General features: G+C 52.9%; 1 protein-coding gene across 1 annotated transcript; it reads left to right on the forward strand.

The window, feature by feature from the left end:
* Nucleotides 1-814: 814 nt before the first annotated feature.
* Mag (myelin associated glycoprotein) lies at nt 815-16,586 on the forward strand. The gene is made up of 11 exons (XM_004659916.2): nt 815-840; nt 2,731-2,789; nt 3,168-3,240; nt 3,387-3,755; nt 5,399-5,695; nt 5,953-6,210; nt 8,860-9,120; nt 13,610-13,897; nt 14,729-14,825; nt 15,169-15,268; nt 16,228-16,586. Exons 3-11 carry the CDS (start codon nt 3,195-3,197, stop codon nt 16,390-16,392), a joined length of 1,881 nt encoding a protein of 626 aa, XP_004659973.1. The 5' UTR covers nt 815-840; nt 2,731-2,789; nt 3,168-3,194; the 3' UTR covers nt 16,393-16,586.
* Nucleotides 16,587-16,811: the final 225 nt, after the last annotated feature.

Genomic DNA, 16,811 nt, shown 5'->3' on the forward strand with positions numbered 1-16,811 from the left:
TGTCTCATAAATGAATAAATAAATAAGTTTGTAAAACTGGAAAGCCTCAGGGATGTGGCATCCAGTATGAGCTGGGAGCAGGCTGGGGCTAGGGGCCTGGTGGAATGGGACAAGGACAGCTTTCTAGGAAAGAAGAGCAAGGGTGTCAACCTTGAGTCCCAAAGTGTCACAGGGCAGTGGAGGGCAACATTCAGCTACCCACCCCATTGACTCACAAACAGGGACAGATTCTGAACAATAGAGACAGAGCCCTTGTCCTCCTGGAGATATGTGGTCTCATGAGAGGGACCAGCCAATGCCTACGGTCCTTTCAGAGGGCAAGAGAAGCCAAGGAGAAAATAGACCAGAAGGAGTGAGGGGAGCTGGCTTTCCACTTGGTGGAGGTGGCACTGGAGTTGAGGGTGGGGTGGGTATGTCTCCTCCTGCCACACCAGCCTTTGCTGGCTTCTCTGGGCCAAGATTGTTGCATCTAATGTCGCCACCAATTCCCTGAGGAAAGTAGGTTTTATCCTACAGCGTGGGTCTTCCAGAGAGCTGAATACAGCACCTGGACCCCAAATTGGGGTATGTGGTGATGAAGGAGGGGAAGACCCCCATTTTTTAGCAGGAAGGAAACTATAGGACCCAGGCATCAGGCTGCCCAGTTGCAGCCCGGTGGTGACAAGGGCCCCTTTGTGCCCCCTCCCTCAGGGGCAGGGAGGAGCTGGGCCCTGGAGGCAGGCGGCCCCTGGCACCCAGGGGGAGAGGAGGGGCTGGAAGAGGGGGCCTAGACCCTGGGAGGCCAGGGGACTGCGAGCTGGGCCAGTGGAGCAGAGGGTGCAGGAGCCAGACACCATCCGAGTGAGTGCTGTGGCAGAGAAGGCCCGGGTGTGGGGAGGGCAGAGCAGGCGGTTCGGAGCATGAGAGCAGCGGCCAGAGCATGTGCCAGGCAAGGGGCTCTGGGTGGTGGAGGATCACTGGGATGCAGAGGGTAACTCATTCCGCATGACACAGCGTGTTGCTTGGGACTGTTTTGGGAATGGGCTGGAATGATGGTGGGGACAGCTATAGGTCTTGGAGGAGAAGTCATAGGGAGAAAGGACATGGGGACCTCATTGACACTGCTTGGGACTAGAGGTTCTGCAATGACAATTATCCTGGGGCTACCACGTTTGGGGCAGTAGTTAGGGGCTGGGGAAGAAGGGAATGCCAGGGTTAGCAAACCCCTATATCTCTTTGTCTGGGAGGAGGCTGAGGCCAGGGGGCTGTGAACAAGCACATTCTAGCACCTGAGTGCACAGCAAGTGTGTGTGTGTGTGTGTGTGTGTGTGTGTGTGTGTTTGTGTTTGTGTCCACCACCCTTGTGTGTCCATCTATATCAGTGTTTTCCAATGTTTTATAATACACTCTACTGAAGAGATATTGTAGATGCGTTTTTCCTAATTTCATCACTCCTTTGGCTTTTTTTTTTTTTGAGACAGTCTGGCCTTGAACCCCATATATAGTTGATTCTGACCCTGAACCCCTGATCTTCCTGCCCTCATCTCCCAAGTGTTGGGATGACATGCATACGCCACCATTACTACTTTCTTCCTTGGAAATTTAACACTGCAGATAGGTGCTCTTGTTGCTCTGCAAGCATTAGCACTGAGGGCCTTTAGACAGTCACAAACCATGTTTCTGTTTCTGCAGCTATGGCTGATCAAGCCCCCACCCTAAGGCTAGTGTTTTGTCCCATAGATAGTGCAAAGTCTGAAACCCATTCACCCATCTGCTCTGGTGGCTGGTGGTCCTTACCTTTGTGCACCTTGCCTTTCCATCACAGGTGCCCGGCCACCACTGCCCTGTCTGTTGGCAGGCACTGGGCAGAGTGGGTCCTAGTCACATCCCGTGTGTACAGGTCCTTGTGGTCTGTGTGCACGGCCACAGGGCAGTGTCTGCCAGGCTTTGCTCCCCCAGCGGAGAGGGCAGTCAGTAGTCCCCCACACCACACATGCACTGGCATTTCTCTCGTAGACACAGGGGCTCAGGGTCAGAACGTCTCCCCACGCATCTCTGTCCTGGGAGTTTGCTCCTGCTGGTGGTCACACTTTCTGAGCATGCATCCGTGGGAAGAGGGCAGCTGAGACCCGGAAAAGCAGCCAGTTCAAAATCCTGGCTCCATCCCCAAGACGACCCACAGAGCGGGGGAAACCAAGGGCCTCTCACCTCTGGCTCTTCCTGGCCCTGCTCAGGACCCAGTCTGGAGCCCCCAGCTCCTCGCTCACTCCCCCATCTACCTCCCGGAGCCCCCAGGATGAGGCACCCTCATCCCAAGGGAACAGGGCTCTTTTGTACTGGGCCCTTGCCTCTGGTGAGGGTGGGGGACACCAGGGACCGGCTGCGGGTGGGAGAGGGCGGCAGGAATTCACACGGCATGCTGGGAATGCTGATGTTGTGAAACCCAGTCATTGATGGGGTTGGGTCCCTGCCTGCCACCCCCAGGCCTCAGCCGTGGGGCATCTGCTCCTTCACCCCACTCACAAAACCCTGCTCCCCATCCCATAGCTGCCACTCCCCATTCCCTCCTCTCAGTTCTCCCACACCCCAATAGAGTGGCTTCCAGACTATGTGGGGGCATCCCAGGAGCAGTGGAGACACCCTACACCCGCATCCTTACAACAGAACCACAAGCTGTAGTAAACACTGCAAGAGTGGGGAAGTGGGTGCTCAGGCCCCCACCCTGTGGCCCCTACGTGACTCTTGTTTCAGGCTGACTGGCAGACAGTTTCAAGTGGAACAGAAGATAGTTCCACCTCGGGGAGAGCGAGGTAAGGGGCAGGATACCAATGTTCCCTTCATCCTGGCTCCTGGGCTCTGTCTTTGGCGCTGCACAATCTCCAGGGCACAGGGACAGGTCGTCCTAACCACCACCACTGTGGGCCCGCTGTGTGGCCTTGAGCAAGCCACGCGCCCTTGCTGACTTCAGCTAGGAAGTGTAGACAGTGACCACACACACCTCAGAGAGATCAGACTTATTAACAAAGCACAGGAAGGCACTGAGGTCTGACACACAGCCAATGTCATATGAAATTATTAATGGCAGCTTCAGCAGCAGTTGAGCCTGGCCCCAGTCCCCCTTCCCGTGACTTTTCACGAAGCTCTGTCTTTCATTGCCCTGCCTCTAATCTGAACTTGTCTCTCTCCAGCTTTGGCTCACTCACTTGCTGCACAAAATGATATTCCTCACGGCACTACCCTTGTTTTGGATAATGATTTCAGGTAATGTCTGGGGTGAAGAGGTGCTGGAAGCGGGTCCTGAGCCTTCATCCCAGGACCACAAGGCCAGTGGCAGGTGGTGGGATCTGGGGGCAGTAAACAGGTGGCACAGGTTCCTCAGCCTCTCTACTCTTCTTGTCCACCTGCAGCCTCTCGAGGGGGCCACTGGGGTGCCTGGATGCCCTCATCCATCTCAGCCTTTGACGGCACATGCGTCTCCATCCCTTGCCGCTTTGACTTCCCTGATGAGCTGCGGCCAGCTGTGGTGCACGGCGTCTGGTATTTTAATAGCCCCTACCCCAAGAACTATCCCCCGGTGGTCTTCAAGTCCCGCACACAAGTGGTCCATGAGAGCTTCCAGGGCCGTAGCCGCCTGTTGGGGGATCTGGGCCTGCGCAACTGCACCCTGCTGCTCAGCACACTCAGCCCTGAGTTGGGTGGCAAGTACTACTTCCGCGGGGACCTGGGTGGCTACAACCAGTATACCTTCTCGGAGCACAGCGTCCTGGACATCATCAGTGAGTTCCTCCCCAGGGGTCACGTGGGCTCTGAGGGGCTGGACCGGTGCTGGGTGAGCAGGGGAGCAGAAGGTGGCCCTCCTCTGCATCTGTCCCAGGATGAGGCTCAGGATGGGAGGTCAGGAGGGATGGATTCAGCTGGGGCACAAACCTCAGTACTGCTTACTCTATGAGGATGACAGAAACGAGCCAAGCAGGGCCCTAAACTAAATAGCCCTGTTGCTCTCAAAGGAACAGATTGCTATTCTTCTAGAAACATCTGGAGCTAAAGGCAGGGGAGATCTGGGGTCAAGGGCAGGGCTTCTGCATTCCTACTGTAGGCTAGGTGACCTTGGGCAACTTGCTTCACTTCCCTGGGCCTTAGTTTCCTAGTGTAAAGCGGAGATAAGAACAGCACACAGCCAGTGAGGGAACGGCCTCAAGGCTGTGTGCTATGCCTGGCGAGAGGCCGGGCTCTGACTAGCAGCGTGTGGGATGCTTGCTGTCAGCATGCTGTGCTTTCCTTAGATGACAAAAGTGTGAGTGTTTCAGGGTGAGATCCTAATTCCTAAGTTTTGGCTGCTGATGTAGCTAGAAAAAAAATAACCTGGCCTGGGGGTGTATCTCAGAGATACAGCATTTGCCTAAACTTGTGCAAGGCCGAGTTCCATCCTTAGCTGAAAGGAAGGAAGGAAGGAAGGAAGGAAGGAAGGAAGGAAGGAAGGAAGGAAGGAAGGAAGGAAGGAAGGAAGGAAGGAAGGAAAAAGAGCTGGGCCTAGAATGAATCCCAGTTACTTGGGAGGCTGAGGCAGGAGGATCAAGTTGGGCTACACAGTGAGTTCAAAACCACATTGGGCAGCTTAGTGAGACCCTGTCTCAAAATAAAAAGTGAAAGAATGACTGGAAGAGCTATAGCTCAATGAAAGTGTTTGCCTAGCATGCATGAGGTCCTAGGTTAAATCCCCACTACTGCAAATAAAATAAAATAAATCCTGTAGGCAACTATGACCAGGTTTGATAACCAGAATAGAATACACTGTGTGATTTCAGGCATTCCTAATAACTTCTCAGAGACCCCTCACTTCTTGGAAAGTTTAAATTAGAGTAAGTTTCCCAGTGGTGCTGGGTCTGCATGAGAAGCCAAGATTACAGTCTTGGTGTAGAAAAAGATGCCCCCCCACACCCACCACAGTACACATATGCTACACACACAAAGCACATCTATGCACATAATAATACCCTACCCACACCTAATAAACACACACACACACACCTCACACAGGTAGATGATATACACGGGTGTGGGGAAAACACAGGGGAATAGAATGCAGTGTTAACAGTACAGGTGCTACAGAAGCCAGTGTGACAGCAACTGAAGCTCAATTTTACCCTGTGTCAACTTTGGCTTGAGTTTCCTCATTTGCAAAATGAGCAAAATAATAGCACCCACTTCTGGAGCTACTGGTAAGACCACTACAATCCTACTGCATTATTACAGTGTGCCACCGGGCTCTGTGGATGCTTGAGTTCAGGGTGACTAGCCCCAGAGAAAGCTGAGCATTGGGGACCACAGAGAAGAGGTACCAGGAGTGGGGCTGGAGAAGTTGGGTGTGATGGTAGCTTGAGACTGCCTCCTGAACCCTCCTTTTCTCCATCTCCTGTAGACACCCCCAACATCGTGGTGCCCCCAGAGGTGGTGGCAGGAACAGAGGTGGAGGTCAGCTGCATGGTGCCTGACAACTGCCCAGACCTGCGGCCAGAGCTGAGTTGGCTGGGCCACGAGGGCCTGGGAGAGCCCACTGTGCTGGGCCGGTTGAGAGAGGACGAGGGCACCTGGGTGCAAGTATCATTGCTGCACTTCATGCCCACTAGGGAGGCCAACGGCCACCGGCTGGGCTGCCAGGCCGCTTTCCCCAACACCACCCTGCAGTTTGAGGGCTACGCCAGTCTGGACATCAAGTGTGAGCCTGAGGGAGGGGCCTGAGCGGGGACAGGGGCGGGGCCTGGTGTGGCTGGGACCTGGGTGGATGGAGGGGCATGTGGGCGGGGCCTGAGAGGGTCAGGGGCGGGGCGGGGCAGAAGTGGGACCTGCCTGTGGGCGGGGCGTGGGCGGGGCGTGGGCGGGTGGAGGGGCGTGGGCAGGGCGGGGCCTGTTTGAGCGGGGCGGACCTCCCATACCCACCTGTCCGCTGACCCACTGCCCTGTTGCGGGCCTCAGACCCCCCGGTGATCGTGGAGATGAACTCCTCCGTGGAAGCCACCGAGGGCTCCCACGTTAGCCTGCTCTGTGGGGCTGACAGCAACCCGCCGCCGCTGTTGACCTGGATGCGGGACGGGGAGGTGCTCCAGGAGGCGGTGGCTGAGAGCCTGTACCTGGAGCTGGAGGAGGTGACCCCCGCGGAGGACGGCGTCTACGCCTGTCTGGCAGAGAACGCCTACGGCCAGGACAACCGCACCGTGGAGCTAAGCGTCATGTGTGAGTCCTCGCCGCGGGCACACCTCTGCAGAGAACAGATGTGCGGGAGGGACTCACTTAGAGGGATCCACCATCTATCTACACTTCCGAGGTCAGGGCGGAGTGGAAAGTCGCAGGTACAAGTGTCCCTTCACTCCTTGTCTGGTGGACACTTGCTCTGCCCCACTCCTTTAAACTTTCTATTGACAGCTTCCATAATTATAAGATAATAAACCATAATTGCCTCCCCCAACTTCCCCCTCATGAATCCACCCTCCATCATATCCCCTCCTCCTCTCTTTTATTTTGATATCATCTTTTCCTCCTATTACAAGGGTCTCTGCCTACTGCAAAAGGATACCAGATGCAAACACCACTTTTATTATTATTATTATTAGGTTTTTTGAGGTAGGGTCTCCCTCTAGTCCAAGCTGACCTGGAATTCACTACATAGTCTCAGGCTGGCCTCTAACTCACAGTGAGCCTCCTGCCTCAGCCTCCAGAGTGCTGGGATTAAAGGCTGCGCCACCACGCCTGGCACCTTGGGTTGTTAGGCTTTATGAGCAAGTGCTTTAACCACTGAGCCATCTCTCCAGCCCAGTAAGTGCCACTTTTTGTGTCTGGTTTTACATGGGTGCTAATTAAACCCAGGCGGGCACACTTTGCAAACAAGGGCCTTTAACGGAGCTATTTCCCCAGCCCATAGTTGTATTCTTTTAATATTTAATTTATTTGAGAGAGAGAGAGAGAATACCAGGGCCTCTAGTCACTGCAAATGAACTCCAGATGGATGTGCCACTTTGTGCATCTGGCTTACGTGGATACTGGGAATTGAACCTGGGTCCTTAGGCTTTGAGCACAAGCACCTTCAGCACTAAGCCATTTCTCCAGCTCTACAGTTGTATTTTTAAAAAATAATTTATTTATTTATTTATTTGAGACTGAGAGGAAAAAGCAGAGAGAGAGGGGGAGATAGAGAGAGAATGGGTACGGCAAGGCCTTCAGCCACTGCAAACGAACTCCAGATGCACGTGCCCCCTTGTGCAGCTAGCTTACATGGGTCCTAGGGAATTGAACCTGGGTCCTTTGGTTTTGCAGGCAAGTGCCTTAACCTCTAATCCATCTCTCCAACCCTACTGTTGTATTTTTTTCTTTCCTTCCTTCCCTCCTTCCTTCCTTTCTTCCCTCTTTTTTTCGACAATTGTACTTTTTTTTTTTTTTTTTGGTTTTTTCGAAGCAGGGTCTCACTCCTCACTCTGGCTCAGGCTGACCTGGAATTCACTATGTAGTCTCAGGGTGGCCTCGAACTCACGGCGATCCTCCCACCTCTGCCTCCTGAGTGCTGGGATTAAAGGCGTGCACCACCACGCCCGGCTTGACAATTGTACTTTTAATGGTAGGGCTGACTGGACCAGAGACCTTATTGAGCGCATGTGGACATTTTTTGGGTGGGGCATATGCTGTCAGAGAGTATTCAGCTGGGATCCAAAGAGATGCCATTCATGTATTCATTCATTCATTCATTCATTCATAAGTATGTGTTGAGGCAGAGTGCCCAGGGCTGGGGATAATAAGGATAGCCACAGCCAATGTTTAGTCAGCACTTCCTGAGTGCTTCGCACACATGCCTTTTGCCTGGGGATTCCTTACCCACCTCCCTCTCAGTTCCAAGAAGCCTTCCCTCACTATCCTTCTTAAAACCATTTAGACCTTCCCTGATCTTTTTTCTTCTCCACAGCACATATCTTCATGTTGTAAATGTGTTTTATTTCCTCATATTGCATCTCCCCACATAGGCCTTGGGTCCATACACAGCTAGCAAGGGGTAGGTAGTACCAGCATCCAAAGTCAAATTCCTAGTCAAGCATGGTGTCCCACACTTCCCATTGCCAGTACTTGGGAGGCTGAGTCATGAGAATGGCTATGAGTTCAAGGGCCAGCCTGTTCTATACAGTAAGACTCTGTCTCAAAAATAAACGACAGCAACATCAATAAAAATATACATATACAAAGACAGCCCTACAGTTGTGTTTTTAAATATTTAATTTATTTATTGGAGAGAGAGAAAATGGGCATGCTAGGACCTCTATCCACTGCAAATGAACTCCAGATGCATGTGCCACCTTGTGCATCTGGCTTATGTGGGTACTGGGGAATCGAACCTGGATCCTGAGGAAGATAACTCAGTTGATTAAGTGACTGTTTAGCAAGCATGAGAACCTCAGTTTGATCCCTAGAACCCATGCTTTGAGAAAATGCCAGGCATGGTGACATATACTTGTAGTTCCTAATGCTGAGGAGGCAGAGCTAAGCACATCCCCAGGGCTCGATGGCCAAGCGTTTAGTCTTGGTGAGCTCCTGGATATGGAGAGACCTTGTCACTGCACCCTGTCAGTAGATATCCCTGAGAAACAACATGAAAGGTTGGTCTACACACAGACACACACACACACACTCTCTCTCTCTCTCTCTCTCTCTCTCTCTCTCTCTCTCTCTCTCCCTCTCAAGCTTTCTACCTACAGAATTACCAGCCAGGACTGGGGTTTCCTGAGCCATCCTGAATGAGTGTGTGCTAGATTTGGGGTGTCGAGGGTCACATCTGGAGATAGGAGGTGGCAGCGACAGTGTCTGATTTCTGACCAGCAGCCCCTGTCCTGCCTCTTCTCCCAGATGCACCTTGGAAGCCGACAGTGAATGGGACTGTGGTGGCCGTGGAGGGGGAGACAGTCTCCATCTTGTGCTCTACACAGAGCAACCCGGACCCCATTCTCACTATCTTCAAGGAGAAACAGATACTGGCCACCGTCATCTACGAGAGCCAGCTGCAGCTGGAACTGCCCGCAGTGACCCCTGAGGATGATGGGGAGTACTGGTGTGTGGCTGAAAACCAGTATGGCCAGAAGGCCACTGCCTTCAACCTGTCTGTGGAGTGTAAGTACCCCCCCCCCTTTCCACCAGACAATTCAGTGTGACAATTCTTTATCTTATTTTTTGTTTTTGTTTTTTTTTTTTTTTTTTGGTTTTTCAATGTACGGTCCCACTCTAGCTCAGGCTGACTTAGAATTCGCTATGTACTCAGGGTGGCCTCGAACTCACAGTGGTGATCCTCCTACTTCTGCCTGCCGAGTGCTGGGATTAAAGGCGTATGCCACCACACCTGGCTCAGTGTAACAATTTTGAGTGACTAGGAGAAGTCCTTGTTTCCCAGGCAGGGGGAGCTTTGCCTGTCCCCACTACTTGACGAAATGATAGGGAAGCCCATTCCGCCACCAGAGAAGCAAACCCTCACGTGACAGCACTGTCTTCCTGGGAGCCCGCTTTTGATTACTGCTTACTGCCCCTACGTGAACGAAACAGGGGTGCTGCTGTCTTTCCCTCGTGGAGCATTGCTAGGGACCAGGCACTGTTGGGTGTGCTGGGTGCAGTGACCTCATTTCACCGTCATGACATCCTCATGAGGGAGATTGTTTTATTACCTAGTTTACAAAGTAAGAAACGGAGGTCCAGAGAGCTTAGGCCCCTTGCTCAACTCCCAGCTAAGAAATGGCAGGTGTTGAGAAGCAAGCACAGGTGATCTGGTTCCACTCCTGTGCCCTGCTCAGAGTAGACGGTGTCCCAGGCTCACACACTGACAGAGCAGTTGTGGTGTGCACTGAGGTGGAGGACAGGTCCAAGGAGATGTCCAGCTTATTGACAGATGCAGCTCAGCCACGGGGATGCTAAGGGCCTAGGTAAAAAGCTACTGTCTCGGAAGTGAGATTCATCATTCTGCTGTAAGCACGCAGCCTGGCCTCCTTTCTGTGGACAGAATCCTTCATCCCACCTTCTTGGCTGACTCCTGGCCATTGCTCCAGGTTTTAGCAGCCAAGTTACAGTTCCACCTCCTCTTCCTTAAGCAACTTCCCATGGAAAGTCACTCCCCTGTTTTCCTTTCCTCCGGTATCTCCCTAAGCTTACCTGGCCCTGTAGTACTAATCTCTCCGCTTCACCTCTTGTGGTGCTGCGGGTGGGACCTCGGGCATGTATACCAGGCAAGCCTCTACAATGGAGCCATGCCCTGGGCAAGCATTCTGCTGCTAAACCACACCTCCAGCCCCTCATTGGTGGGTTCTAGGCAAACCCTCTGCCGCTGAGCCATGCCCAGCCCATCTGAACTTTACTTCTAGGGCCTCAGTTACAATGGTCCCACCACATGTTTGCTAGAAGGTTCACTGAGACTCATCATGCACAGCATTCGAGGCAGTCTCCATACACTGTCCCCACTCTGTGTTGTGTCCCTATGGTGCCATCTTGAACTGTTGAGCCACAGTCCCCTACTTTTCTGCTGACCCATAATTTGGGCACCCTCCATCTCTGCCTGCTCTCTGGAAGCTTCTATGTGATCGTGGTGGAAGGCTGTAGTATGGTGCTATGACTTCTCTATCCTGGGTTCAACGACAAACCTGTGCTTTAACCTCCATCTGTTACAACCCAAGCCAATGGCTCTTAAGTTTAATAGTCAGAGAAGCCCTAAGAATCTGGTGGAAATTCTTGGGGGCATAGGTCAGCGGTAGAGTCCTTGTCTAGAATCCACAGTGAGGGGCTGGGGCGTGGCTCGGCGGTAGAACACTTGTCTAGAATCCACAGTGAGGGGCTGGGGGCGCGGCTCAGAGGTAGAGCACTTGTCTAGAATCCACAGTGAGGGGCTGGGGGTGTGGCTCAGCCGTAGAGCACTTGTCTAGAATCCACAGTGAGGGGCTGGGGGTGTGGCTCAGAGGTAGAGCACTTGTCTAGAATCCACAGTGAGGGGCTGGGGCGTGGCTTGGCAGTAGAACACTTGTCTAGAATCCACAGTGAGGGGCTGGGGGCGTGGCTCAGAGGTAGAGCACTTGTCTAGAATCCACAGTGAGGGGCTGGGGTGTGGCTCAGTGGTAGAGCACTTCCCCGGGTAGAATGTGCAATGCTCTTGGTTCCATCCCTAGGATGGGAAAAAAGAAAGAGTGGGGGGGATGGGATAAGTAAATGGAAGGAGGAACAAACATACTTAGAGCATGAGGTCTTCAGCTACACTCAAGGGCAGCAGTGGCCTTGTTCCCTATTCCACCCTCTTGCAGTATGATGGCAGGTGAGCCAGTGTCCCTTTTCTGAGCTTCCAGATCCCCTCTGCAAAAGGAGGGGACAGCAGCACCTCGCCACCAGGCTGACTGTGCGGACTAAGAAGAGGTGTTCTATGCTTTACGTAAATGTGGGGTAACATCGTCTTGTTCCATTGGCCGTCCAAGGCACTGTTTATATGCTTCCTCTGCTCGGCGTATGCAGCTGCAAGCACCTGACAAGTGTTGGGGGTTTCCGACAGGCTCGTGGTAACACTTGGGATTGGAAATGCTGCAGAGTCCTGTAGCCCTGAAGAGTTAAGTACCCTCTTCTGCCTATCCATCTTGGAGGCTGAGTGACCAACTCAGCCAGTAGATGGCAGACTTGGGATGCCTGAGCCATGCCACTCCCAAACTCCCCATTCTTGAGTCTTTTCTTTTTTATTTTTATTTTTTTTAATATTTTTAAAATTTATTTATTTATTTATTTGAGAGCGACAGACACAGAGAGAAAGACAGATAGAGGGAGAGAGAGAATGGGCGCGCCAGGGCTTCCAGCCTCTGCAAACGAACTCCAGACGCGTGCGCCCCCTTGTGCATCTGGCTAACGTGGGACCTGGGGAACCGAGCCTCGAACCGGGGTCCTTAGGCTTCACAGGCGAGCGCTTAACCGCTAAGCCATCTCTCCAGCCCCCATTCTTGAGTCTTGTCAGAGGGCTGCATGGTTCTCCCAGGCTGCCCAGGAGGCCATGAGGATGCTGAGCATGCCCACAGGTGGGAGTCCACACGGCCCGAGCATCAGGGTGGGCACATCGCTGGCTGTGCTCTCCTGGGTAGGAACCTTTTGAGAACCTTTACCCGCTTCCCGTTTGGCTCTTACTATTACTAGTTTCCTCTGGGGTGTGTGGGTGGTTTCACACTACAGCCAGCAGAGGGTTTGTTTGTCTCATAACACACGAGGCCTGTCATTTCTGTTTTATTTATCAAGCTTGGAGACACATGCATTGGAGGCTCCAAGTGGGCTTATCCATCCCTTGCACAGACTTATTTGCCTGTGTGACTTCTTGCCCATCACTGGAAGTGGCACATTCTTTTGGGCTGTAAATTGGAAATAATTGGAGCTGGTGGACCAAGGGCTTTTTGTTTGTTTTGGAAATGGATTCAGGTCAGAATCAACTGAGAACCAGTGCCTGGGTCCAGAGCAAGCAGAGAGGCATCAGATTGTCCAAGACAGAAGCATAGTGTGAAAAGATCATTCAGCTGGGCGGACATGGTGGCTCACACCTGTCATCCCGGCACTTGAGAGGCTGAGGCAGGAGAATTGCAGACTTTCAGGACATATCTAGTGCTGTCTTAAGAAAACCAATTAACCATTCAAACACAAAGCATAATTCAATGTTCCAATGTGGTTTTGTATTTTGGAAAATAAAAGAAAAACACTCCCCTGAACTGTATTTGTTATCAAATGCCATTGAAGCAAGGCTCCATAAAGTGACCTTGGGTGAGGAGCAGTGTTTGGTGCTGGTGATAACAGGGAGCAGGGAGTCTCATGAAGGCCAGGATGTAAGGGGGGTCTCTAGACAAGGAAGCAAGTGGGGGACATCTGCAAGGTAGAGTGGTGCTGGAAGCAGGAAGTGGAAGAGAGAGGCTGTAACCTGAGCAGGCTAAATGGTCAGAGCCTATGGGACCCTTCTGGAAAACAGCACCCCCCCCCCCCAGACACCAAAGACCAAGGTCCAAACTAGAGATGGCATGGGGAGAGAAACACAGCTTGTTTCTGTCCTGGCCCATAATGAAGTGGAGGCAAGGGATTTTCCTACAGGGAACACCCCAAGTCCCCTTGGACTGAGACCCATTGGGGTTTCACAAAAGAAGCCCTGTGGTCAAGGTGGTCAGTACAAAGAATTCGTTAGGGGAAGAGATGTCCAGAGAGACCTGTGGCGTCCTCATCATGGACAGTGAGACCAAGAGGTGTCCTTCCTAGGCATGTGTGTCATGTGGGGTCAAGTGTAGCATTTATAAGAGTGTAAGAAACTTGTGTTAGGCCTGTTCTGGTGTGTTGCAGCAATTGGGATAACCATCTAACCACATGTATCAGTTCCTGTGAAGGCCCAAGGCTCAGGCCTGTGTTCAGTTTGCCTGAAAAATTTGCAGGAGCCTGGTCAGAGTGGCCAAAAAGTGGTTTCCAGGTCAGGATAGAAAAGTATTAGAGGAGCTAGGGATCCTACACATACCACCTTCCTCCTCAGACACTGGCCTTGCCCTCTGCCAAGGAGACCCAGGAGGCCCTGCCTGGAGATGGCCCTAGCCCGTTATTGGTCATACTTATTTATATTTTTAACTTGCAGTTGCCCCCATGATCCTCTTGGAGTCGCACTGTGCTGCAGCCCGGGACACAGTGCAGTGCCTGTGTGTGGTGAAATCCAACCCCGAGCCCTCTGTGGCCTTTGAACTGCCATCTCGGAATGTGACGGTGAACGAGACGGAGCGCGAGTTCGTGTACTCTGAGCGCAGTGGTCTCTTGCTCACCAGCATTCTCACCCTGCGGGGCCAAGCCCAGGCCCCACCCCGCGTCATCTGCACCACCAGGAACCTCTATGGCACCAAAAGCCTGGAGCTGCCCTTTCAGGGAGCCCGTGAGTGGCATGGTCTGGGGGGATGGGAGCCACAGGCAGGAGGAAGCCCCTCTGATCTTCTCCCTGCTCTTGAGCTGATGATCAGCCACTGAGCATGGGCTTATCAAGTTGCAAGATCCTAGCTGGGTGGGGTGTCCTAGTTATGGGCATGAGGCTGAGGCAGGACTGTAAATCCTAGGTCTTTCTGGACTATAGAGTGAGTTCAAGGCCTGCTTGGGCAACTTGGAGAGACATAATTAAAAATATATATATATGTATATACACACACACGTGTGTGTGTGTATGTGTACACATTTGGGGCTAGAGAGATGGCTTAGAGGTTAAGGCACTTGCCTGTGAAGCCTAAGGACTCATGTTCCACTCTCCAGATCCCATGTAAGCCAGATGCACAAAGGTGAGGCTAGCGCAAGGTCACACATGCCAACTAGGTGGGGCAAGTGTCTGGAGTTCAATTGCAGTGGCTGAGGCCCTGGCACACCAATTCTCTCTTTCTCTTGCTTGCTCACTTGCTCTCTAAAAAATTTTTAAAGTTAAAAAACCCCCATATATACATATATATTTAAGAGGATTGGGAGGTGGGTGGAACACTAACGTAGACTCCACCAGTGGGGGCCTTGGGGGAGTGGCTTCTGCTGACCTGAGGGTTCCTGCTTTTCCTTACCTGTTCCTCCAGCAAGTAGAGAGACGGTGGTAGAGCTTGGGGCCGCCATGTCAGTCAGTTGGTGCAAGGGTGCTGCACCTATATCAATGTTTTGATTAGTCCCCTGAGAACCCAGGCGGCCTCGCCCCCACGAGCACATCTGAGCGCTCCTGGGCCTTCTTTCTTCCCAGACCGACTGATGTGGGCCAAGATTGGGCCAGTGGGTGCCGTGGTCGCCTTTGCCATCCTGATTGCCATTGTCTGCTACATCACCCAGACACGTAGAAAGTGAGTGTCCTCCAGGCCGACGTAGGATGGCATTTTCTAAGGGTGGGCGGCTGTGGGGTGGGGGAAAGTGAAAGGAAGGTGGATAGTCCTGGATGTGGGGGGAAGGACAGATTCCTAGAATGTTCCCCAGGGGTCATGCCAGGGTCTGGCCCAGATACTTTATGCCTTCCTTCCTTCCTGTCCACCTTCCATGACCCAACCTCCCAGCCTGCAGGAAGCTCCCTGCCACACAGCCAGGACAGGAGCCTGGAGAGAGGGTGGGATGGGAGCCACTCTGGGGACCCTTGGGTGGGGAGAAGGAGACCCAGGAGCCTCACCAGGGCTGACATGTCGTGCCCTGCAGAAAGAACGTGACAGAGAGCCCCAGCTTCTCAGCGGGGGACAACCCCCATGTCCTGTATAGCAGCGACTTCCGAATTTCTGGGGCACCGGACAAGTACGAGGTGAGGGCCACAGCCCTGTGGCTCCAAGGCTCCAAGTTAGCCTGGGAATATCAAGATTTGGGGGATAGCGCAGACAACAGTGAGGCCTCTGAGGCCAAGGGGCAGAGGGAGGAGTTGTGGAGGGCTGGGCTGGCTCTGGAGGCTGGGGGAGGTACCAGGCTGAGGCTATGGAGGAGGGAAGGAGGGAGGGCCCCAGCAGCCCGTGCCCTCGATGTCTGTACTGTGACTGCATTTCCTTCTCCAATAGTCCAGAGAGGTCTCTGCCTTGGAATCTCACTGAGAGCCCCAGGAGGTAGGTTCCAGGGGCCTCAGTGTTCCAGCCTCGGGGCCCTTGCCGGGCCTTGGGGTTGGTGTGCATGTGCGTGCGTCGAGTCAGGTGTCTATGGTGCTCTCTAGTGAAGCCTGGTCTTGTTAACTCGGGCTGTGTCTGTTCTGTCCCAACTCTGTTCCCTTCTGTCTGAAGCCACTGTCCTGTGTGTGTGCCCAAAAATGCCTGTGGGGTGGGACATAGGGGTGGACTGCATGCTGGGGAAACCAAAGCCAAAGTCCTATCTCCAGGAGGGATTTCCTGCCAAATCCGCAGAGGGAAGGCTTACCTGGTCAGGCATTGGCAAACTTTATGAGACTGGGTAGTGTCTTCAAGTAGATTAACTTAGTAAGGTGTTCTGGGATGTTTTGTGCCTTTAACACCCCTCTGCTGAAGAAGACTTCCTGTAGACAGGAATCTGTAGGCATATATCAGTGTTAACAATGAGGAGGGGTGTGGTGGTAAGGGCTCCAGTATGAACAAAGGCCCTACAGTTGGATATGGTGACTGTGGGGCTTCCCAAGTTTGTCGTCCTAAAGTCCAGGGCTTTAGGGCTGAACTAGAGGGTAATAGAAATGCCAATACCCCAATCCTTTGATGGGGAAAAGATGGAGGTGGTTCCTGCTCATGAGTTCTTCTCCCCTCCCAATAGAGCGAGAGGCGCCTAGGATCTGAGAGGAGGCTGCTGGGCCTTCGGGGGGAACCCCCAGAGCTGGACCTGAGTTATTCCCACTCAGACCTGGGAAAACGACCCACCAAGGACAGCTACACCCTGACGGAGGAGCTAGCTGAGTATGCTGAAATCCGGGTCAAGTGAGGAAGCTGGGGGCAGCCTGCATGGCCATCCCCTGCTCAGGACCCTTGTGGCCCCCACTGGCTGTGGGCTCCCTTCCTCCTGAAAGTGGTAGCAACTGAGGCAGGAAGGGGCAGAGCAGGTGGCAGTGAGGTCCTGGGGGACCCAGTCCCTCCTTCCCAACTGCCCCACCCTGCCAACATCCCATCCCACATTATGGCTCCCCTCTATCCTCCTTTAACCTCAACTGTCTGGAGGGGTGTTTTGTCTATCCATGTTATTTATTGCTATCCTTTGCCTAGTTCCCTATCCCCATACCTGGCCCTGGGACCTGTACAAAGGGACATGAATAAAATAAATGCCTCATTGCCAAATACCAGTCTAGAGCCTGGTGATTTCTTACCTGTCTTTGGGTATATATTAATTACTTTCTCATTTCTGTG

This window comes from Jaculus jaculus, chromosome 7 (assembly GCF_020740685.1).
Source record: "Jaculus jaculus isolate mJacJac1 chromosome 7, mJacJac1.mat.Y.cur, whole genome shotgun sequence".
Lineage (NCBI taxonomy): Eukaryota > Metazoa > Chordata > Mammalia > Rodentia > Dipodidae > Jaculus > Jaculus jaculus.